We start from the raw sequence: 24,305 nt of genomic DNA on the forward strand, positions 1-24,305 counted from the left end.
TGGAAGCTTGTTTTACTTGGCGGTGAAGAAGGGCCTTTTCATACCTACCTGCACATAATCCACACTTCTCCCCAGTGCTTTGAACGCTGTGTACATCACTTCTCTTTTCCCGCCCCATTTTTGCATGATGCAGACACTTTTGTTGGACAGGACGAGTTGAGTGACTTTCTGCATGCTCTCTTTATGCGACTCTTCAGTCTCCTCGGGGCCTTTCTGGTGGAAGTTATTCCTCCAGACGTAAGTGGCAGACTTATCCCTGCCCATGATTTCGCTAAAAATGTCCATCATGTAAATGTCATCTTCAGAATTCCCATCGATGACCATAATCACCTTAATTCCAGGGTAGGTGAGTCTTTTCACGGAAAGTAAACATTTCCTTAAGTAGTTGGGATCCTCCTGGTAGGCAGCAATGCAAAGGGCAACAGTTTTGTTCAGCTTGATTGGAGTCTCAAGAGACCGTTTCATTTTCCTGTGTTCGAGGAAGGCAAACAGGCTTTGGATGATGAGGTGCGATGCCAGAATGGCACCGTAGAGTCCAAAGGAGAAGTAATAGTTGTCCGTTTGGATAAACTGGTAGCCAACAATGTAAGCAGCGGAGATTCCAAGCAGGAGGGACACCCCAAACAGTGTGGTTCCAAGTATTCTCAAGATACATAGAAACCTCTCGCAATGCATCTGCAATGGATCAAGACAGGTCATTGTTACTTAAGCATACTTCTGGATAAAAGAGATGATCGGGTTAGTTTAAGGCAGGGATAAGGAAACCTGTGGCACTTGTTGGACTCCAACTCCTAGCTGATGTATTCAATAGTCAGGGATGATGGGAAATGGAGTAGCAGTGGACTGCATGGCAAGGCTACACCGCTTACCTGATCTTCCTCTGCCTGAGTTGCTATCGTATTCTGGGATACAGGGGCAGTGAGGTTGGTGCAGTGCAAACAGGTAGACAGGAACACTAGGTTGGCTCCACCTGTGCATTTACACTCAACTTGCCACAACCTCTCCCCCTTCCCCTCTCCATCCTGGTATGAAGCATCGACTCAACCACAGGGAGGGAGGTCAGGTAGCCTCAGCAACAACATCTGAAGGGCCACAAACTCCCCACAGCTAGACAGACACCTAAGACACAGCTATAAGCTGCAATTTATAGCTTCCAAATTCTGACTGAGGGGGAAAATACGTAATATTGGAAAAAACAGGGAGCAATAGTGGTAGAATCATTGCAAACAATCATGTGCAATCTGGTTATAAAATTTTAAAAAAAATTGCTGGCTCCTATTTATCTATCTTGGATACTGCATTGATAACAGAGCCAAATGAATCATGTTTTGAGCGGATAAAAAAATACTTCTTCACCAGGAGAAATGTAGTTCAAAATTCCCAAAGCATTTCTATAGAGTATCTTGGAAAATGTTAGGCTATATCAATAAACTTTTGTACTTGCTACTTAGTCCACTCTGATACCCGTTGATTGGATCTTGTGCTACAAGCCCAGGCAATAATCACCAGATAAACCATTGCTTTGTTATGGGCTCCATGGTGGGATGTGGTGGTCTTCCATATGTTGGACAGTGGCAACTGGGAATTTGCAACTGTGTGCGCCAGGGGAACATAGCAGGTCTCAGGAAATGCCTTGCAAATAAGAGCAAAAGCAGGGGGGGTGCAAGTCACTGTCATTCATCCTTGATTCCCCCCATTTGATGTTCTGCTCCTCTACAAATGCAAGGGCTCTAAATGACCTGGGTTTATCTGGATCAGCACCATGGTGCCCCACATCACATTGTTTTCTTAGGTCAACGTGACCTGGTTCATGTAGGGTACAACTAGAGGACAATTGAAAGCAGCTGCAGAGAAGACGCAAGCAAACTATATTTCTGGATGCAATTCTGCTTATCTCCTCTTTGAGACAGATGTGCATTAAGGTTCCTTTTTACGGCTGTATTTTATGTTGCACAGACCAAAATGCAAAACAAGAAAAACAAACTAGTGGATAATGCTCACTTAAGCAGGAAATTGCCTATTCCTACAAACTATGGTGTATCTTATCCCTCTCCCCATATGACCACACCTCTTATTTATGGACTTGAACCAGGAGTGTCTACCTCCTAGGAGATCCTTGAGCCCCTCAGGAATCAAGTTAGGAGATTGAACCAGGGACTGGCAGATCAAACATTTTGTCCAAGGAATAGAAATTGGCAGTGGCCGCAGTCTAAACCCATTCAGTGGTGCCACACTGCATGGCTCAATTCCAGGGTGCTATCCCTTTAAATTATCTTTCCCATTTGGGATGTAACTCTTGCAGTCTCTGGGAGCTCTCCCTGGTCCTGCAGTACCAAGATGTATCATAACCAGCTGCTTCTAGCTACCTCTTGTAGTTCATAGAGAGTTGGAAGGGAATTCAAATGTCAACTAGTCCAACCCTTGCTGATGTAGGTACTCTGCTGCTAGAGCATCTCTAATAAGTGGCCATCCAGCTTCCAATAAAGGTTAGACCAGCACTATTTGAAGCAACCAGGTCCACTGTTGAACAGATTGTACCATAAGGAAGCTCTTCCTAATGTTTAGTCTAATAAATCCCTTTGGCTTGGCTCCCACCCTCTGAGTTGACGGAAAACATATCTGATCCTTTTATATGACAGTTTTTTTTAAAATAAGGCTTTCATATAGTTTTTTTAATCATATCTTGCAACTCCTTCAACCTCTCTCCATAAGACTAGATTTCCACTCCCTTTTCTGCATCATTGCCACCCTCGTCAGGACACATTCCAGTTTACCGATATCAGCCTTAAACTGTGGTGCTCAGAACTGGACATAGTACTTAAAAGTGTAGTCTGACAAAAGTAGAATAGAGAGGGCAACCAAAATGGTCAAAGGCCTGGAAACGATGCCTTATGAGGAACAGCTTAGGGAGCTGGGTATGTTTAGCCTGGAGAAGAGAAGGTTAAGGGGTGATATGATAGCCATGGTCAAATATATAAAAGGATGTCATCTAGAGGAGGGAGAAAGGTTGTTTTCTGCTGCTCCAGAGAAGCAGACACGGGGCAATGGATTCAAACTACAAGAAAGAAGATTCCACCTAAACATTAGGGAGAACTTCCTGACAGTAAGAGCTGTTCAACAGTGGAATTTGCTGCCAAGGAGTGTGGTGGAGTCTCCTTCTTTGGAGGTCTTTAAGCAGAGGCATGACAGCCATCTGTCAGGAATGCTTTGATGGTGTTTCCTGCTTGGCAGGGGGTTGGACTGGATGGCTCTTGTGGTCTCTTCCATCTCTATGATTCTTTGATTCTGTGAGAGAGGTACTCAATACTTCTTGTGATGTAGACACTGTGCTCCCATTACGGCTTCTTGTTAGATTCCTGACCTAGAATTGCTGAGTCCCAATGCATGTGTAGTAAAGAGTGGTCCTTTTCATAGCCTTCCTAGTACCTATAAATTGCATATACAAGGAATATACAGCGTAGCAGCTAACTGTAATGTGTGCATTTCCCTAGTTCAAAGCTCATCACAGCAATCAATTCACAAGGTGTTTTGTATGATCCACATTCCCTCCACAACACGGGGATAAAATTTGCCTGCTTTACAGGACTGTAAGACTAGGGAGAACTGAGAAAATGTATGTTAAATGCTTCATACATTTGAAGTGCACCATATCTGCATTACTTTATACACCAGCAAAAATATTTGAGATGAAACCCAGCCTTTCTTGGGTATGGAATTTCTATTGTTATGCTTTATACCAAGAGTGACCCCATATATTTTCAAGCCTAAACACACACACACACACACACACACACACACACACGAGAGGGGGGGGGAGAGAGTTAGAGAGTTTATAAGCTCCCTTTAAAAACAAAACCCTAGAGCAATCATTTTTCCAAGGTGACAAAACCATGAGCAAGAGTTCCAAAAATTCATACACTTGTCAGTCGGCTGTTACAAGTGTCTCGTAAAAGCTGTACAATATCCTCCAGCTTCAAGTCTTAACTTGCTAGAGAAATCTTGAGGCGCAAAGTGACTTCATCAGCTGTGCTGTTCTTCCGTGTTGCTTATACTAATATTAGAATGTCTTTTTTTTAAAAGAGAGAGAGAGAGAGAGAGAAAGGAGGTGTCAGACTATATATAGGCTGAGCCCTTTCAGAACTTGAAATAGAATCTGGCAACTTTTGGCACCCTTAGCTTGTCTGTCTCTGGAATCTCCGTAATGCTAAACTCCGCAAGTTATGCATGATCTGACAAGAATGCAAGACTTAACAAGTGAACAAGATGCGAAGGCACCACAGTAATAAGCAAAGTGTATACATTAAAACCTTCCCAGGAACAGAGAGACTTGCTGCTCAGCACTGTGCATCTGTACTCAGAAATTCATTGCACTATGCTCAGTGGGCCTTACTCCCAGGTCAGTATGCATAGCATTGTGTGAAGGTGGGAATAATTTAAACAGGACTTACCTCTGAGTAAAGATGCATAGATTTGCATTGCATTTGGGGGGGGGAGTATCTCAGAAAGTTCTGCTTTAAACCTGGGTTGCATTTCAACAGGGCAAGACTTAGCACAACCCTTCAACTCCACTCAGCCTAGACAAGTCTATTCAAGAGAGTTCAGTGGAACTGTATCCCAGAAAACTGGCTACAGCAGTGTTTTTCAACCTTTTTTGGGCAAAGGCACACTTGTTTCATGAAAAAAATCACGAGGCACACCACTATTAGAAAATGTTAAAAAAAATTAACTCTGTGCCTATATTGACTATATATAAAGTAATTTTTCAATTTTTCCCACGGCACACCAGGCAACATCTTGCGGCACACTAGTGTGCCGCGGAACAGTGGTTGAAAAACACTGGGCTACAGGGTTACATGGGCCTGGATCTGTGAGTGGGTCACAGCAGAGGGGTCAGCAGCAAGTGGCATACTCCTCAGATCCCAGAGTTATAAACTCAGATATATAAGCTAGGTACCAAATGGCTCCTTGAACCAGGGTTACGGTCACCAAAACGGAATGCCTAGTTGTCATTTTGGGGCCAGACGGCTCAAAGACCGTATTTTTCAATATGACTTTTAGGTTCCTGAAATTCATTCTGATTGTGCAGATAAAATGTAACGGCTGGAATTCTACAGGATTCGGTATTTGTGTGTGAAAACAGTCAAGATCCTAGGATGAAAACAGTGGGGAGGAGGAAAAGGAAGGTGGTAGTTAGGGGTGGGTAATCTGTCAATTTCAGGTTCTCTCGTCTTCTCATTTTTTCCAATCATAAATTCCATTTTCCACATTCCCACAACAATTTGTGAATCTTCTATTTTAAAAAAACCTCATGCAAATTTCTCCTACTATACAAATGTTTGTGTGCAATTTTGCCTAATGCCATGCATTTCTGTATGCAATTTAAAGTAATATATGCCTCTTATGTAATCTTTGCCATAGTATATGAATTTTGTACACATTGCGTGAAGACTGGACAGCTAAGTTGAAAAATTCAGAGAAGTGTGAATTCCAAAGGATTGCTGTGTTTTGGTTCACATTGTTTCAGAGTGTTAATTAGGCAGGTTTGCATTTAAATGTTAACTAAATTAACTTTCTCCCCCATCCCTAGGTAGGATAGACCCCCTCCTACATCTCAAACATTTTTATTTGGCATGTATCCTCAGATTTCATATATAGCGATCAAACACCAGACTTCAAACAATACAGGGAGGAAAAAGGTACCGTATGTACCAGTTCAGTGGCACCCAGGATTGTGTATCATTTTTCTTAGCTTTCAGCAAACATCTAATAAGGGGAAGGACTAGGAGCCTAGCCAAGTCACCATCATTCCTTCATTCAGATTAAGATTCCCCAGCAACTTCTCTGGCTACAATAACTTCCAATTATTATTTGATGCATGTGGTACCATCATGCCAGCCAAGCTGTATAAGCAACTGAAAAGTCATTGCTTGGAACAGCAATATTGCAAGCTGCATGCAATCTGAAAGGAGCAGCCCAGAATCCCCAGCAGTTTCAAAGAGGATGCTGTAGAATGTTCTCCCCAGGGAGGTTCGGCTGGTGCCTTCATTATACACCTTTAGGTGCCAGGCAAAGACGTTTCTCTTTAGTCAGGCCTTCAGCTGATTGACTGCCAATCGCAGGATGGTCTAAAAAGGCATCCGACCGGTCTTTTGGTCCAATTCATTTAAGGATATGACATTGTATTCCTACAGGAGACTTGGAACGCAAGCGAAATATGAACTTGTTGGATCAGGCCAATGGTCCATCTAGTCCATGGCTGAATAGTTGCTTGTGGGAAACCATCAAGTGGGATTTGAGCACAAGAGCCCTCTCTCCCCTCCTGTGGTTTCCAGCAACTGGTCTTCAGAATCATTGCTGCCTTCCAACTGGAAGCAGAGCATAGCCACCACGGCTAGTAGCCATGGATGGGCTTCTCCTCCAGGAATTTGTCTAATCCTTTTTTAAAGCCACCCAAGTGGGTGGCCGTCACGGCCTCCTGTGGGAGTGAGTTCCACAGTTTAACCATGTGCTGCATGCAGAAGGACTTCCTTTCGCCTGTCCCAAATCTTCCAATACTTGAAGGAGGAGGCTGACAGCCAGCGCCACCCACTGGACTGGTTACAAGTAAGAAGGCAAGCAGGTCATGGGTGGCCAGGACTGGTAAGATAATAGAGGAGCCCTAATGGAGAATTTCAATGAATTCTGAAGTGCACATGTAATGTGCCCTTATATACAGTCTCTGCAGCATAATCTTACATGTTTTATCAGAACGAGAGTTCCACCAAGTTCAGTGGAACCTCCTCTCTTCAGAGGGATGCGGGTGGCGCTGTAGTCTAAACCACTGAGCCTGTTGGGCTTGCCGATTGGAAGGCTGGCAGTTCGAATCTGTGTGATGGGGTAAGCGCTGTCCGTTGCTCTTTCCCAGCTTCTGCCAACTTGGGAGTTCGAAAGCACACCAGTGCAATTAGATAAATAGGTACTGCTGCGGTGGGAAGGTAAACGGTGTTTCCGTGTGCACTGGTTTCCGTCATGGTGTCCCATTGCACCAGAAGCGGTTTAATCATGCTGGCTGCGTGATCTGGAAAGCTGTATTTTAATATTTGATGGAAGCCGCCCAGAGTGGCTGGGGAGACCCAGCCAGATGGGCAGGGTAGAAATAAATAAATAAATAAATAAATAAATAAATAAATAAATAAATAAATGATGTCTGTGGACAAACGCCGGCTCCCTCAGCCATGAGCGCTACACCCCCATAGTCGCCTTTGACTGGACTTAACTGTCCAGAGGTCCTATACCTTTTTGCCTTTACCTCTCTAATGCAGAGTTTAGGATTGCTGCCTTAGCTAGGAAAACATATCCATATGTCACATGGTTAAGACTTTGTTAATTGAAATGTATTCCTAAACCGAAGACTCTGGCAGTATAGCCAGACTCATCCTCATCCCCAGACTCTTTCCCCATTATTCACATTTTCCTTACATTCACCATTTTCTGTCTGCATGCTGATAATATTCAGCACACCATCTGTTGGCCACATCTGATTTGGAACTACACCCTCTGACATCATATGCTTGAGGACCATCCCTTTGAAAGGCTGGGGGAAAAGATTTTCTACTTAACTATAGCCATACAACACTCATCAACTGTTTACATTTCTGTCTTACAGGGCTTTACAGCATTGGGGGGATGGGGGCTACACCCTTTTATAAATTAGAAAAGGACGTATTCGATCACTTCTAGCAGATCACAAGGACAGGAGTCATAAAGAGAAAGGAATCCTTTTTAGAGATCTTAAAGTTAAGAGTGGGGGAGGTTTAAAGAAGGCAGTAAGCTTGCTTTCATGTACAGCTTCAGAGAGAGAAAGCTTATTCCAGATTCTGTAATGGAGACACATTCTTAAAAGATCTAAACCCTTGGTCTGGCAGTATCTACAGAGTCACACCCTAAAACGTGTCGCCAGCAGTTTGAAGCTTCAAGGCTGTTTCTTACATGTCTGTGTGATCACTTGATTTCTCAGTGCCAGGTGACGGAGCAGCTGGACGTGTGAACTGGCTCCATCGAAAACCATTATTGCAGTGGCGTAGCAAGGTCAGGTGGTACCCGGTGCAGAAAATTTCTTTTCACCCCCCCCTTTGAAATCTAGTTGGACTCCCAAGAAACTGCGATCTACTCACAGTATAAAAAGACTGGCTGTGATCTACCCATTTGTCATTGCAAGGAGTTGTTGAGCTTTCTTTAGGTGAGGGTTGGCCTTTTACGGTACCAGGGGTTGGGTCCTGAGTTGAGGGACCTTTTGCTTCTCTCCTTCCCTCCACCCTCCGCTTCTTTGCTCGCCTGCCTCCTTCCCATTCTCTCTCTGCATGCCTGCATGCCTCCGCCAGCAGCCAGGGAGCGTGAGGCTGTCAAAACGGAGGGGGGCCGCCAGAGTAGGGGTAGGCGGGAGTCGCAGGTGGGCAGCACACCAAATGTCAAACCCCCTCGGAGTTCACACCCGGGGCGAACCACCTGCACCACCCCTAATTTGCACCGCCCCTGCCATTATGCATTGGATAAAGGGGTAATGGACAATCTGTCTTGTGAGGTTTTGTATCTGTGATGGTTCATTGACACAGCACTTGATGCTGCAACCATCTACACAATAAACAAACAAACAAACAAACAAAAACCAGAATCAACAACCACCCCCAACCCAACTCAATCCATTAAGAATTTGGGCATATTGAAGCAACTACTTTACTAAGAAGACCGTGACTATGTTAGGATCATACAATTGTGGAGTTGGAAGGGACCCCAAGAGTCAATTTAGCCCTGCAATGCAGGAATCATAGCTATCAGAACCCAAGCCAACCAGTCCCATGCATCACCATCATCCAAGTCATCTTGTAAGATCCTACAGCTGTTTGCAACATCACAGAACAATAGCCTCCAAAGCACCCTAACCAAACATATGATAATCATTAGCAAAATTCTGTCTAGCAGCAGACAAAATAAGAGCTACCAGAAAGCATAATAAGGTTTCAGATCAACAGAGAAGCCACATGGAGAGGAAGGTGAAGCCTGACGTCCTACCTGAAAATAAACCCAGTTGAACTCAGTAGACCATAGCTGAGAAACCTGTGGCCCTCCAACCTCCATCAGTGACAACCACCATGGCCAAAAGGCAGGGATGGTGGGATCTGCAGTATATCAACATCTGGAAGTCCACGTCCCTGCACAATAGGGTTTGCTTAGAATGGCTTGTGAGGTTGGGCAAAGCTGCTGCACCAGCTTCCCAGAGGGTTGGCCTCTGGAGCAGGGGCAGACTTTGGCATTTCAAATTTCAGTGGCACCCTGTGCAAAGCCAAATTTTGGCGTGTCGCACCTCTCACCTTCCATTATGCACGTGCACTACGTCATAGTTGCAGCATCCCCCTTGGCTCAGTGCCCAGTGTGGGGACACCGGTTGCACTGAGCTAAACCGACATCTGACTGGGGTTTACCAGGATGGAGGAGCAAGGTGACAGGGAGCTAGGCGTGGTGCAAACACATTGACGGGAGCACCAGATTTGGCCTGCCAGTGCATTTGCACCATGCCAACATCCCTACCGCCTTCCCCTCCAGGTTAGCAACAGTGACCCTCTCCTGGAAAACTAGCATAGCAGCTATGCTCAACTTGGTGATATGTATGCCAGGGGTGGCCCATCCTGTTTTGCCGCCCAAGGCAAAATGGAAAGGTGCCATCCCCCCACCGCTGCCCCCCTCCAGCCTTCCTTACCAGGGTTGTATGGCAATGGCTTCTGGAAAGACCTCGCAAGATCTTACAGAGCTCTCTCAAGATATCACAGCGCTCTTGCGAGATCTCTCCGGAAGCCGCCAGTGCAGCTTCTCCTCGCTGTGGTACCTATGGATAAACACTACTGGTGAAGAAGCAGGGGGGCACCCAAAATCTGTGTAAGTTAAAAGGGTTATTAGCTTGAGCCAAATGGTCATGTGAATAAAGGCCCTGGGTGTAGCTGATTAAGCCCATAGTTCGAAATGAATCAAAACAACCTGACAGATGTAATTTGGGCTGCCTTGAACTCAGTGGGAGATTTGCCACATACTTAAAAGCACAGCAAAAATCTGTGGGAAATTCTTTGACTTCAGTAGCGATGGGGGGGGGGGCTTGATATGCGAGTTTAGCCAAAGACTGTAGGCTTTGCAGCAATGTGACAATTAAGAGATCCCTGCTGCTTGTGGTTGCTTTACAGTTAAGCATCCTGTAGGACTTACAGTAATCTCTCTCTCTCTCTCTCTCTCTCTCTCTCTCTCTCTCTCCTTCCCTTCCCTCCCTCCCTCCCTCCCTCCCTCCACACACACCTAACCTGGCACATAGAATTCATTTATACAAAATACATTTTGGAAGCATGATGCCAGGATAGCTCAGTTAGTAAGAGTGTGGTGCTGATAACGCCAAGGCTGCAAGTTCCATCCCCTTCCAACTCTAAAATAATAATAATAATATGATACATTTTTCTTCATTTAATTTCATTCCAACCAAACGTAAGATGTTCACAAGGACATAGGAACTGGGGAGTAGGGAAGATGAGGTGCCTACCTCAGGCAGCAGATGCTGGGGTGTGTGGTAGGCCTCCCCTGGAGACAAACCCCCAGCCAGTTTGGTGTAGTGGTTAAGAGCGGCAGACTCGAAATCTGGGGAACCGGGTTCGCGTCTCCGCTCCTCCACATGCAGCTGCTGGGTGACCTTGGGCTAGTCACACTTCTTTGAAGTCTCTCAGCCCCACTCACCTCACAGAGTGTTTGTTGTGGGGGAGGAAGGGAAAGGAGAATGTTAGCCGCTTTGAGACTTCTTCGGGTAGTGAAAAGCGGGATATCAAATCCAAACTAGCTACCTTCATGGGATCAGTGGCATAGGAAGGGGGGCATTGGGGGCAGGGTGCCCCGAGTGCCACCCTGGAGGAGGGGTGACACTTGGCGCGCGCCCCCGCAACACCCAAACAGAGCCCTGCCACCTGGTAGAAAGTGCGCGCCAATGGTTTGCTCGCAAACCTGCTTGGCGCACGCTTTCCTTTTAAAGACTGGGGCGGAGGTGAGGGGCAGGCCTGGGAGGTCCCTGACCCGCCCCTTGCCTCCGCCCACTCTGTAGCGCGCATGTGTATTCGTGCTACGGAGCGGTGCCGCAGCAAACCCAGTGAGCAAGTTGCAGGTCGAGACAGCCTCGCTCCACACCTTGCCCACAAACCTTCTCGCCGTCGCGACAAACCCTCCACGGCTTGCTCGCGGGGTTTGCCACGCCGCAGCTGCGGAGCGCGCATACGCCACTCTATGACGCATGCACGCTTTGGAGTGGCACCCCGCCCCCGGGGGGTGTCCCCCCGGTTTTGCCGCTCCCATTGGCCAAGTGGCTTTGTTCGCCACTGCATGGGCTGAGGTGACCACTCTCTCGCCTATACCTGGAGGTGCTGGGGACTGAGCCAGTGACCTTCCACATGCAGAAGCTCTGTCACCTGCAGCAATGCAATCCATCAGCGCACAAGCTAAATTGATATCCCCAATCACTTTCCCAATCTGTCCCGCTATTAAGACTGAAATCTAGAGCTGCTTTGCCCAGAATCCTGAATACAGCTGAAGCCAACGGGTTTCCAGCAACATAGCCTTGGGCAGGACTGCAGTCATAGCGAAACACCGACATTTGATACAGGACTTTGAAACCGGGGCCTTTGCTATCTGATGTCCAGGATCTGATAGTTTAAAAAATCAGGGACCAGATTGTGGCAGCCGCTGCTGCTGCTTGGCACCCTTCCAGTCACCAATCCGCTCATTACAAATTTGATAAGCCTGCAAAAGGAAAGACTTGGTGGCTGGAACAATTCCAAATAGCCAGGAAATCCCACTTGAGGTCAAAGACAGCCACAACTGGAGAATTCCTCGCTCACTCGTCTAGCCAATACAGGCTGTAACCCCCCAAACAAACTGGAAACCTAAGGACTCTTGTTCTAGTTCAGGTTCAAATAATGGCTGTCCTTGGAAGAAATTTAAAGACTATTTGAAACAGCATGTAAAGATCACTATTTGAGAATGGAATCAGAGGACTTATAAGGTTACAGTTATGAAATTAGTTAAAGATAGGAGATAAGAATTAGGTAATAGAATTTCTCAGAGAATGATGATTATATAATGTTTTGAAATTACTAAAGAGGATATGCAATGAACGTAGAAAGAGAGGATGTGAGAAGGTCCCCTAATAATGTTAAGTAATAGTATGAGTATAATGAAATATGTGTTTTTGTTTATGTTGAGATTTTTGGTTTTGTATTTTTTGTATTTGTATTTTTGTTTTTTGTGTAATCTTTGTAGTGTTTTGTTTTTGTTGTTTTATCAAAATATAATAAATTCTTATAAAAAAAACAAATAATGGCTGTCAAACAATGGCTCAGGTTCTGCTCTGTTCCAGTTCAAGGGAGAAATAATTATATTTATTATTATTATTATTATTATTATTATTATTATTATTAATTACTAAAGGCTTGGGTTTTTTTTTTCCTTTTTTGGTTCTAATTTCAGACTGGGCACAAACTCAGGAGGAGCTTTCAGAAGTGATCTCAGAATGACTGCAAGCTGGCCAGGGGTGGCGGGACAAGTGGCTAAGCCCTGGAGCAGATACAGGAGGCTGGCACTTGCTAGAAAAGGATTATCAGGTTGACACCTGTTACTCTCAACCCATTTACACGATGAACTGGAATGGACCACAGTTCACGAATGTCTCTCCTATAATAATGGATTCCTTGCATTGCCTGGGCTTGGACTACATGAAGGACTAAATGATTCTATGTAAATGAGTAAAGTTTCAAGACCAGGTGCAGCATAAATATGTCACATGACTTAAACCACCGAGTCTCTTGGGCTTGCTGATTGGAAGGTTGGAAATTCGAATCCGCGCGACGGGCTGAGCTCCCGTTGCTTTGCCCCAGCTCCTGCCAACCTAGCAGTTCGAAAGCACGCCAGTGCAAGTAGATAAATAGGTACCACTCCAGCGGGAAGGTAAACGGTGTTTCCATGCGCTCTGGTTTCCGTCACGGTGTTCCATTGCACCAGAAGCGGTTTAGCCATGTTGGCCATATGACCTAGAAAGCTGTCTGTGGACAAACGCCGGCTCCCTCGGCCTGAAAGCGAGATGAGCGCCGTAACCCCATAGTCCCCTTTGACTGGACTTAACCGTCCAGGGGTCCTTTACATTTACCGATTATCTTTATTCTTCTACCCAATTATATGCTTCTCCACCTCTGCCTAAAGTTCTCCCTCACATGACGACTTATTCTCCTCTCAAGACTGCCTCTTTTCCAGGAACAGCCTCCTCAGATTCAAGATATGGTTCTCTGTTGTGCCAGGAACCAGTCAGATGAACCAGAGATCCGCTGCATCCTTAGCTGCTCAGCTTCTGAAAATCGGTAGAAGGAGTTTCAGAGGGTGGTCATCTCTACATTCACACTTACTGTATTTATATTCGAACCATACGCAGGCACCTGTAAATTATAACATTAGCCGATTGCTACATTAGCCGAATGGCACCCCTATTTCTGGGAAGCTGGCGGAGACTTAATTTTGGCAGCAGCAGAAGCAAATCCATCTTTGAAGTACAAATGATTCCCAGCGTTCATTCATTATGAACATAAAATAGCTGTCAGCATTCTTTCCCCTTCCAGTTTTAAGAGCCAATGGAAGGGAAAACTGAACAGTTATGTTACATCTGTACGGCTTTACTGCTCTGCAGCCCAGTTGCCTTAGTCTCCCACTCATTTATCATTTCCAGATTTTTTACATGTCATTGATCTTCGCTGCAGGGATCAGACAGAGCCGACGTCAGGTCTCTGTTTTAAGTGCAAATTAAAGAACAGGAGAGAGCCCAGCTTTCAATAATGAAAAAAAGAAATAATAATAATAAAATCAGGCCATTATAAACACGAAACCAGCTGTACGTTCTCAGAGACCCCAATATGGGGTCTCTGAGTAGCACTGAATTAAAAGGTGTGGGGCCCTATTCTGAACTGTCAGTTTGCCTACGCCATTGCTCTCAAGTCTTATACCTTTTAGCTGAAGGCACGCTTCGTTAAAATGAAGGTCTCTCCCTGCTTCCCAAGAGTTATCTTGCCTGCCATATTCAAAATAAGGATTCTAACCAATCTGGATTAGTGATAGGGAGTATAAAACTAGCACCCAAGGATGCCAACTTGAATAAAACATTGGAGGGGCCCAGGTAAGTTCTGGCCCGCATAATCAAGTCAGTAGACATATGGCACAAACACACCATTTGAATGGCAATTCTGATCAACTTTCGGTGTGTGTGGCCCCCCCTCCCAATATTTTATTGAGGGTGCCAAAGGAGTTGGCTCTTAAGACTGGCATCCCAGTGGTAATGACTCCAGGTGACTTAAGGAAAATAGAGAGCAATATGCTTGTGGCAGAAGGGGGGGTGCTTGTTCTGCAGTGTTCGTCCCCACACAACTTTATAAAGGGGATGTTTTAATGGTGAAACAGACAAGACTCCCCACACACACACACACACCTTGCTAGTTGGGTAGGGTGGGATTACTACTACGCAAGGGACATCTTTGGGGGGGGGAGAGAGAAAAGGCCAAGGAGTGAAGGCCACACGAATACAGAGTCCCTAAGGTGGTTGGATGGAGTCTTGTACGCTTCCTTCTGGAAAATCCAGCAGCCAAGCTGCTGCCAAACGTATTGCTTGCTTTCCTTTGGACCGCATCAATGAGGCCGGGTGTCTTGTCATCTTGGGAGCACAGAGCCGATGCTATGACCCGAGAGACCAAGGTTTAAACCCACTGGGTGACCTTGAGCCAGTCACAGTCTCTCAGCCTGTTCTACCTCGCAGGGTTGTTGCAAGGACAAAGTGGGAGATGGAGCAGAAGCACGTTTCAAGCTCATGGGAGGAAAAGAGAGATATAAATAGGAGAAGCGAATAAATGCCAAGGTGGGTTGGCACTGGAAAGCAGGATCCCCAACCAGGACTGACCTCTGCACCCGGTGGGACAATAATGTCACCCTGTTTCAGGCTGCATTGTATTTTTATTTCTGGAGAAAGAAAGAAACAAAACAAACAAACAAACATGGTGCAAAGTATCATTTGAAGGATGGCAATGAGGAAAGTACAGTGGTACCTCGCAAGACAAATGCTTCGCGCAACGAAAAACTCGCTAGACGAAAGGGTTTTGCAATTTTTTAGGTGACTTGCAAGACGAATTTTTTTCCTATGGCCGTGACTCGCAACACGAAAACTAGGCAGGGTGTGAAGAAAACCAAACACCACAACAAGGCGAAGAAGAGGGATAAGAAGAAGCGCGGCTCTCAGAGGGAGCGAGGCATTCCAGAGTCTTTTTTGTGACAGCGTGGCCTGAACCCCGCTGCGAGGAGAGTGGCGGCGGCAGCACCACTTTACACTGCATTGCGGCTGAGGAGACCAGCAGGGCTCGAGGTGCGGGAACCTGAAATGGAGCGGCTCCTCCTCCTCCTCGTCTTCGCTGCCGCCGCTGCCAGTGTGGATGGGCGCTGCTCCCACCTTCCGTCTCCTCACCATGGTTGCAGCGGCACAAAGCGCGAGCGAGCACTGGAGGCCGCTCCTGCCGTGAGAGCCTCAGCCTGCCCAACAACAACACTCCTCCTCCTGCTTCCCCTCAGGCACAGCTCCGCCACCCCTTCCCTCCCTCCCTCCGGCTCCCCCTTCCCAGGCCGGAGACGGAGCCCAAGCCTGGCCAAGACGTGGCGGCCCCTTTCCCGCCCCGCCGCCTGAGGGGGATGCAGCAGCGGCTGAGGTGGGAGAAGCAGGGCGAAGACGACAGCTACGGCGGCGGCTGCTGCCAGCAACAGGCCCCGACTTTTTTTGCCCATAGGAACGCAGTAATTAAATTTCAATGCATTCCTATGGGAAACCGCGCTTCGCAAAACAAAATTTTCGCAATACTTAACGACTCGTGGAACGAATTGATTTTGTCTTGCGAGGCACCACTGTATGGGGGTGCCAACATTTTGGGAAGGAATGTTGAGTGAGTTCTTAGTAAGAAATGAGGGGGAGGGATGGATACTATGCTGAGAAAAAGGAAGGCTTGTGTGTGGCTGGAAGTACCCAGTGACTCACATAACTAAGCATGTGAATATCCCCCATTGAACAATATTGTGCTGGAAGTGAAAGTGTTGGGGCGTTTGGTAAGTGAGAATAATCCTTTGCCTTCATACTGTGCAATCCTTTGCATGCACATAAACTGCACTTTATCCAATGCTGTTTACTCCCATGTAAGCATGCATAGGATTGCATATGCGTGTGTGTTCAAAGCACATCGTATTTCTTATCCCAGCAATTGCTAGCAGGCTCAGTAAGGGAGGGCAAGTGCTATTGTTGCCATATTGCTGGGGTGGGGTGGGGGGCCAAAAAGAACAAAGAGCGAGCCCTGATGGATCAGACCCAAACCCCTGTCTTGTCCAGCGTCCTGCTCTTACAATTTGCCTTAAGGCCACCTAGTTAGCCTGTCCTGTGACCAAAGTGAGGTTTTATCTGGCAATCTTTCAAACCATTCTCCACGCTAGATCATGCAATAGCTATTTTGCACATTCCCGTCACAGAGTGATGTGTGCATGTACACGAGCCCCTCTATGAAAAGATATGGTAGGAAATAACCTCTGCAATACTGGACCGGGTAAAGATGAACCTAACCCCCCTTATAGGGACGCGGGTGGCACTGTGGGTTAAACCACAGAGCCTAGGACTTGCCGATCAGAAGGTTGGTGGTTTGAATCCCCACCACGGGGGTGAGCTCCCGTTGCTTGGTCCCTGCTCCTGCCAACCTAGCAGTTCAAAAGCATGTCAATGTGCAAGTAGACAAATAGGCACCGCTCCGGCGGGAAGGTAAATGGCATTTCTGTGCGCTGCTCTAGTTTGCCAGAAGCAGCTTTGTCATGCTGGCTACATGATCCAGAAGCTGTACACCAGCACCCTCTGCCAATAAAGCGAGATGAGCACCGCAACCCCAGAGTCGTGCACGACTGGACCTAATGGTCAGGGGTCCCTTTACCTTTACTTTTAACCCCCTATATAATTAGGGGAAAAACCTCTGGCAACTAGTTATATGTAGAGGTGGCTAAATGTACAAATTGCAGAGTCACAAACTGTGTGAATGGCTGGAACGCTAACAAATATCAATACAACTACAGGAGATACCTGCAACGCAATGTTGCAATGCATAATGTGCCTGCTCAGGATTCTAGCTACGGTTTACATTCCCTCTCCACAAGTTTTCTGTCCAATGCCTCTCAAGTCAGCCAGCATTCTGAGTACATTTGTGTACAGACAGTATACCTTCAAAACACCTTCAAGGCACCTCCTTTCCCTCAAAGAATTCTGGGCACTGTAGTTTGTTTCAAATATGCTTTATAAGGCATAGCGTGCATATACTCTTAGTCCTCATCACTGAGCTATTTTTGGAGTTCCCCCTTTCTATAGATTTGTCATACTTCTGCAAACCTTGGGCTTTCCTCAAGCCTGCTGATATGTTCTCCTTATGTATGAGTTTATTTACCATCCCAGCCTACAGGGTCTTGATACAGCGCAAAGCAAAAGGAGCACTGCTATCCTTGGATTCATCAGCAGCAATTATATTTTGAACTATCAGAAGCTAAACTAGCCTCAAGTTTCAGTTCCCTAATCATTTAACTGGATTTTGCAGCAGAGTGAGCCTCATCCGTTTCAGTGGAACAGACTTCCCAGGGATAGTTTACAGGTAGGTAGCCGTGTTGGTCTGCGATAGTCAAAACAAAATAAAAAATAAAAAAATTCCTTCCATGGAATGCATACACACGAAAGCTCATACCAAGAACAAACTTAGTTGGTCTCTAAGGTGCTACTGGAAGGAATTTTTATTTTTATTTTCCCAGGGATAGTTTGTGCCTGTGCAGATTTCGCCAGAAGCAAGTCCCACTGAATTCAAGGAGGATTGCTCCATAGCATGCCTGTGTTGGACTGCAGCCTCCGCTGGCTCACAAATTGATGCGTATCATTTCAGTGGGTTGGAAGAGAACTGAAAATGCCAAGTCTCAAGTTTCAAAGCTGCCTCATTGTCCTGTTCCCTGTGCAGACTGCTGGGTGGTGGTAGTTTTCTGCTCCTGCTGATAGCTATTACTTAAAGATGTGTGGAAACTAGAAACCACTGGGGATAATTTATGTGGCTTGTCAGTTACACACTATTTCAAAGAGCATTCGGTGGAGAGCCAATGAGGTCCAGTCGGCCTGCAAGGCTGGAGACTGTAATCTACTTATGGATTTGTTGTGGCCTTGAGAAAGCCATTTCTCTCTAATACCCTGATCCTAAGCATCTTTGCTCAGCATTATCCCATTGATTCAAATGAAGCTTACTTCCAGTATGTGTGCTCCGGTCCTTGGTTTCTTCAAAGGATCTGAGCACACGTGCTGGATGTGACCACCAAGGACTTTTGATACAGCCAATTATTTGTTTCCATTGTTCTGTGCTACCAGCTGCAATGCTTTGTTGGTCTATCTGGGGCAAGAGGAAGGAGTGCAATTATTGTGTGCATGCATGGAAGGAGGGTTCCCTTCCCACCACCCAAAAACCCAGAGTTCTCTGTTTATACAAACAAAGCCCACAAATCTAGGGTGGAGCATCTGTGACCCTGCAGATGTTGAACTCCCATCATTGGGGCAGACCCCTTAGGGGCCAAGGCAGTTTTGCCCCCCAATCCCAATGTATTTTTTGAGGGGGCCAGGCCCCTTCAATTTTCAGAGGGCATTTGGTTCCACCACCCCCACCCCCCCGGCTCCTTGAGACTTGTGTCAGGCCTCTCAATCACCTGGAAAAGCTGGCACCTTTGACTCCCATAATTCCTGACCACTGGCCATGCTGGCTAACAATATTGAGTGCTAGAATCCAACAACATATGAAGCGCCACCGATTCCCCACATCTGTTTTAAAATCTAAAATAATCCTTTTATTTGGGAGTGGGGTCACTCTCCCCCCCCCCCCGTTATTTTCCTTTTGTACATGAAACACGTTTACTAAAATGGTAAGAAAATTCTTATACTTCTGTAGGCGAACGTAACTGCCTTCCAACCCAGGTAAAATATTAGCTCCAGCCTGCATCTATGGAAATAGGTTTTATACCTGGGTGACTCCTTTTCGCCTCTGTTTCCTTTGATTTTATTGTACACAACCTTGTGTATTGTACACAGTGGTACCTTGGTTTGCAACTGTTTTGGATTAAAACCACGGCAAACCCAGAAGTGTGTGTCCCTTTTTTTGGATTACAACCCATTTTGGGGGGGATTACAACCCATTTTTTTTGGGGGGGGAGGCCCCATTGGCGAAAGCGCGCCTTGGGTTACAACCTGTTTTGGTTTACAACCGGACCTCCGGAACAGATTATGATTGTAAACCAAGGTACCACTGCACTAGGAAAAATGAGCACATGCACTCATATTGAAGTCTAAGGAAATAAATGCAGTTTGTAAGGCAGAGGTTAGAGAAAGGAAAGCCTAAGCATGTTTACAGAGCTCCGTGGACGTCACCATCTGAAACACTCAATCACCTGCTTTAAATCTCCCTCCCAACCCCCAAAATCAACGGGATTAAGAAGAAAAAAAAGCTTAACCTTCAAGCCCCATGTTTCTAGAGCAGTTATATGGTATAATAACCAATCAGCTCTCATAGGGCACCACGGGAAGATTCAAGGACAATCAAAGAAACAGTTATAAACATTTCAGTGCAGTAGAATATCAAAAAAAGTTTTTAATTTGCAGAATATGGATATCTATATTTTCAAAATAAAAGCAAAAAAAAGGGACATTGAGGAAAGTATCCTCCTTATGGTTACCATATTTCAAAAGTAAAAACCAGGACACCCCAAAGCTGTTGAGCTTTTTTTTAAGGAAGGAAACATGCACACACAAAAAACCCCTGCGCTGTCTTTTGTAAATCCCCCCAGATGTCAATTCCAAAATAAATAAATAAATAAAAATCAGAAGTCATTTCCGCCTATGAAATCCCAGACGTATCATCCTTATAATACTTAAGGTACATATGTAAGAGACTCGTTTATAGTTATAATTTGGGAATGAATCATAGCCTTACGCAGATGCTTGATTTAATACTTTTATACTTGATTTTACATTAAGCACTTCTAGGAGTCCCCCCCCCCCCGCAATGTATTTCTTTTTTTGTTTTCCAATCCATTTCCACATCTGCTGTGGCTCAATTTTTTTTTATTCTGAAATAATAATAAAGGGGGGGGGAGAAGTTTGAGCTCCGTGGGAAAACAGAAGATCCCAGGTTCCATCCCCTGACACTCTAGGCAGGGCTGAGAAGTCGAAAGGACCTTCCTATGCCAAGAATCCCCTTGAAACGTCTCCTTTCTCTTCCCTCTCAGAGGCGCCAGCTGTAGGAAAAAGTCCCCTCTTGCTGTCTCACAGACCGGCTGGGGGAACCCCTTCCAGATAACCGGAGCCAATCAGGAGAGGGTGCGGCGCCGCGTCATAAAGGGGAGGCGGACCCTCCCACACAGTGACCTCATCGTCGGCATTCCCTGCATCTCGGGTCTTGCCTGCTGCCACGTGGGTTCCCAGCCTGCAATAAAAGTCTGCCTGGCTTTGAGCTGAGAGACCTCGCTCTTCCTTTTTTTGCTCGCTCTGCAAAAGGGAAGGCGGGGGTTAGGAAGCGGCCGGGGCCCCAGACCCCTCTCCCCGGCCTTGCAAGGGGGCGCGGGGCTGCAGGCAGGCCGGGGCTTGTTTTCATGCGCTGGGGAGGGGGGGGGGGGGGAGGGAGAATGCTGCACCTCTCTGGACTCTGGCCCATAACCACGGCCTCTCCCCCCCCCCCGCCTCCCCATCATGAACCTCTCCAGCTGCGCCCTGTCGACGAAGACTTTTGCAACCAGACGCTTTTGCATTTGGTCTTTTGCAGAAGGACCCTGCTAAACTCGCTGTGCCTTTCCACGAGGGAAGATGACTGCTGAATCCGGAGCAATAAAAGGGGGGGGGGAGAGCAGTGGGAACTAAACAATGAGGTGGCTTCCATCCAGGGCATGGAGAGAGGGAGAGAGATAGGCATCTTGGAGCCCGGCAGGCGGTTGCCAAGCCGGGGCCAGCGCAGCCTCCTCCAAGCCTGGTTCCCTTTGTCCTGCCCCACGGATGAGGGGAGGCCGGGAGAGCGGATTGGCCCCTGCCTACACACGCGCGGCTCCGGAGCCGATGCCACGTCCTTTCATTTCTCTCGCCTGCCGGCGCGCCCCATCCTCCAAGGCGGAGGATCTCTCTCCTGCCCACCCGCAAAATAAAAATTAAATTAAATTAAAAAATCCCTCGCCCCGATCCACGGCCACACACCGCACTTAGCCCTTCTAAAGTAGCAAAGCATTGAGTCTTGCAAGGCCTGGGGGCGAGGAGTTGCATTGCTCCTCTCTCCGGTAAAACGGCGCCCAGCTGCGGCAGAGAACCTATACATAGACAACCTGGAAGAAAGGTGCTTTGAAGCCAGCGAGGCTTAAGGCCTGAGTAAGAGGCACTGGCAGATCTTGAGGGTGGGGTGGAGGAGTCAGGGTGCCCATGTGTTAATATAGGGTGGGCACTTATCTCTGCTTCCCTCCCCTCCCCCGAAGCATTTCGAAGCGTCAGGATAGGTCTTGCAAAAAGGGTTCACCAAACCAGACACACCCCTCTCCTAACTCCGAGCAGACAGATGTTTCTTCCAGAGAGGGGAGGGGGAGACCGGCTCTCCAGATGTTGCTGGACTCTCCAACTCCCAGCAGCTCTGGCCATGGTCGCTGGCCGGGGGGAGGGCAATAGCCAGATGTTCCCCACCACCACCGCACACCATCCACCGCAACATCTGGCTATTCAGATGCATTTGGACACGGCCGCTTCATTTCACAGGCCTTGCCTTGACAGATCTGTAGCTCCCATCAATTCGTCTTTCAGAGAAAGAAAAACGAAAGAAGCAAAGAACGCACCCCTCCCACCCTCCCATCTTGTGGCAGCGCGTTCCATAGGTGGAAGCGTTGCGGAGCAGCTCCTTTCTCCCTCCAGTCAAATTTACTGGCCGATTCTGGCTCGATTTGTAGGTTGTTGAGACATCCTCTCCCCCCTTTCCCTCTTAAAAAAAAAAAATCACTGGGAATCTGACACCCACACCCCTCCCCCTCTCGCCTTCTGCTCCTTCCCAGGTTCCGTCTCCACTCTCTTCCACCCATTTGAAACCGGGAAGGGAGGGGAGGGCGTGGCAAAGTCACGTTTCATGTTTTTACAAGTGTCTAAATAGCTACAGTGTATGCAGTCCAAAAAGAGAGAGAACGGGAAAGCAGACCCGCCTTCCGGGATAGACTCCCTCCTTTGATATTTTGGAACCAGATCAATGTCTCCAAATCTCCCAAGAACCTTTTATAGCTTACATAGGTGTGTTCATACGCGTGTGTTTATATATATAATCTTGCAAGACAAGAGGAGAAAACTATTCCTTTATTTAGGCGTACCCACCCACACCAGTTACTTGCGAGTAGACCTACTGATTTATCTCCATTGATTTTCTGGATGTTCCCACAATTATCACGGAAATGAGAGAAAGAGAGGAGACCAAAGCCTAGGAGGACCTAGATGCATTTACCCCTGCACAAGCCCCGAAGGTGTTTACTCGCGAGTAAGTTCTCTTCTGCCACAAAACCCTGGCGCTCAATTCTCGATCTTAATGCATTGGCAGGAGTAGTCGGAGTTGGTAAACGATTTATAAACCAGGATAAAGAAAACGGGCAAGATCCGGCCAAAGGTGAACACCTCCCAGTTCCATTTTCCCCCAGTAGAAAAGCACCCCCCCCAAAAAAAAAAACCTAACCATGCTTAGGCTCACACGGGCTTTGCTCCCAAGTAAGTACGCGCAGGATTGTAGCCTTAAAACGCGGTTGACCTTAGCAGGATCGTGTCCTGAGCCCTGAAGATGCGCCCAAGGTAGCCTACGTGTTAAATTTAGCCTCCCCAACACAGGATGCAGTAAAGAGATGCACAGCATGATCTGAAAGAAGCTTCAGGTGACCAACAGCAACGGCAATTAAATTAGACTGTTCCTCGGGGCAGAGACCCGAGTTCCCATCGGTTTAAAAGGCACACGCGCGCCAGGAGTTGCCTCGATGGCGCTCCACAAATACTAATATTTCTCTGTCCCCCTCCTCGGAAACAATGTCCGCCTCTTATTTAAAAATAAATAAATCCCCCCTAAATCCCCCCACCCGATTTCTTGCAAGAAACCCAAACAGAAATAAAATTGCCATTTATTTTTTTTAAAAAAGCAACCCTTACTCACCTTGCAGTTCTTCTCTGCTCATCCAAGATCTACAAAGAGGCCGTCGGCGCGGTGCGAAGACCTGGAAGCCCTCTCCCCCCAGATTGAGGGAATAGATCAACTCACGCTTTCGGGAGGGTGTTTGGAGGGGCTGGATCCAAACGGCCTGCAAACCATGGGGAAGAAAACTGGGAGGCGGTGGGAGGAGGAGCAGAAGAAGGGGATCTTTTCTCCCCCACCTGGATTCCCAGTTCCCTAAAATTTCAAGTTTCTGGCCTTTTTTTTTCCTTCAAATTTTCTTGCGCCTTCCTTATTTTTCTCAAAGCTGGCTTCCAGAGAGATGGAGACGGTGGGCTTGTTCGTGGCGGTGGAGAGTCCAGGAGCCCGCCGGAGAAGTTGCTAAGAAAAGTTGAAGGCAGCGCAGCATCAACAGGCAAAAAAAAAGGGGGGGGAGTCTCACTCTCTCTCTTTGGTCCGCGCTGAATGGAACTTCTATCTCAGGCTTCGCGGCGGCGGCGGCGGCGGCGGCGTAGCAGCAGCAAACAGCCGAAGTAGCGGGTGGATAATATTTTCCAGACGTCTCTCTTTCTCTCTCCCGTCTTCTTTTTCCTGTCTCCCTTCTTCCCTTGGCTGCTGAGATTCTGCCTGCTCCAAGTTAAGGGGTCTCTCTCTTTCTCTCTTCTTTTTTTTTTTAAACCAGTGAAGGCTTGGAGGTTGTTTTAATAGGGTGGAGAGGGGGGGGAGAGGAGGAGGAGGAGGAGGGAGGGAGAGAGGGAGGGAACTCCTGCTAGTTGGGGTGGGGGGGGGAGAGAGAGAGAGAAGAGGGAGAGAACTGCCCATTCAACAGGACCAGTTTAAACTCGAGTGAATTCAATTAAATTAATTGCAAACAGAAATTGCAAAAAGAGAGAGAGAGAGAGAGAGAGAAATACAATACACATGTGTTACTACCACCTGATTTCCTCTTCGTGTTAGAAGGGGTGGGGAGAGGGGAGCTGGGCTTTTGAAATC

At 47.0% G+C, this 24,305-nt stretch overlaps 1 protein-coding gene across 1 annotated transcript in view; it reads right to left on the reverse strand.

Moving 5' to 3' along the window:
* HAS2 (hyaluronan synthase 2) overlaps positions 1 to 23,503 on the reverse strand; it is a 35,403-nt gene extending 11,900 nt beyond the window's left edge. The window contains exons 1-2 of the mRNA XM_033155799.1: positions 23,316 to 23,503; positions 49 to 675 (exon numbers count right to left, since the gene is read on the reverse strand). Of these exons, the coding sequence (XP_033011690.1) occupies positions 49 to 675 (627 nt within the window). The 5' untranslated portion in view covers positions 23,316 to 23,503. The remainder of the gene's footprint in view (positions 1 to 48; positions 676 to 23,315) is intronic.
* Positions 23,504 to 24,305: the final 802 nt, after the last annotated feature.

Source organism: Lacerta agilis, chromosome 7 (assembly GCF_009819535.1).
Source record: "Lacerta agilis isolate rLacAgi1 chromosome 7, rLacAgi1.pri, whole genome shotgun sequence".
In the NCBI taxonomy this organism is placed as follows: Eukaryota; Metazoa; Chordata; class Lepidosauria; order Squamata; family Lacertidae; genus Lacerta; species Lacerta agilis.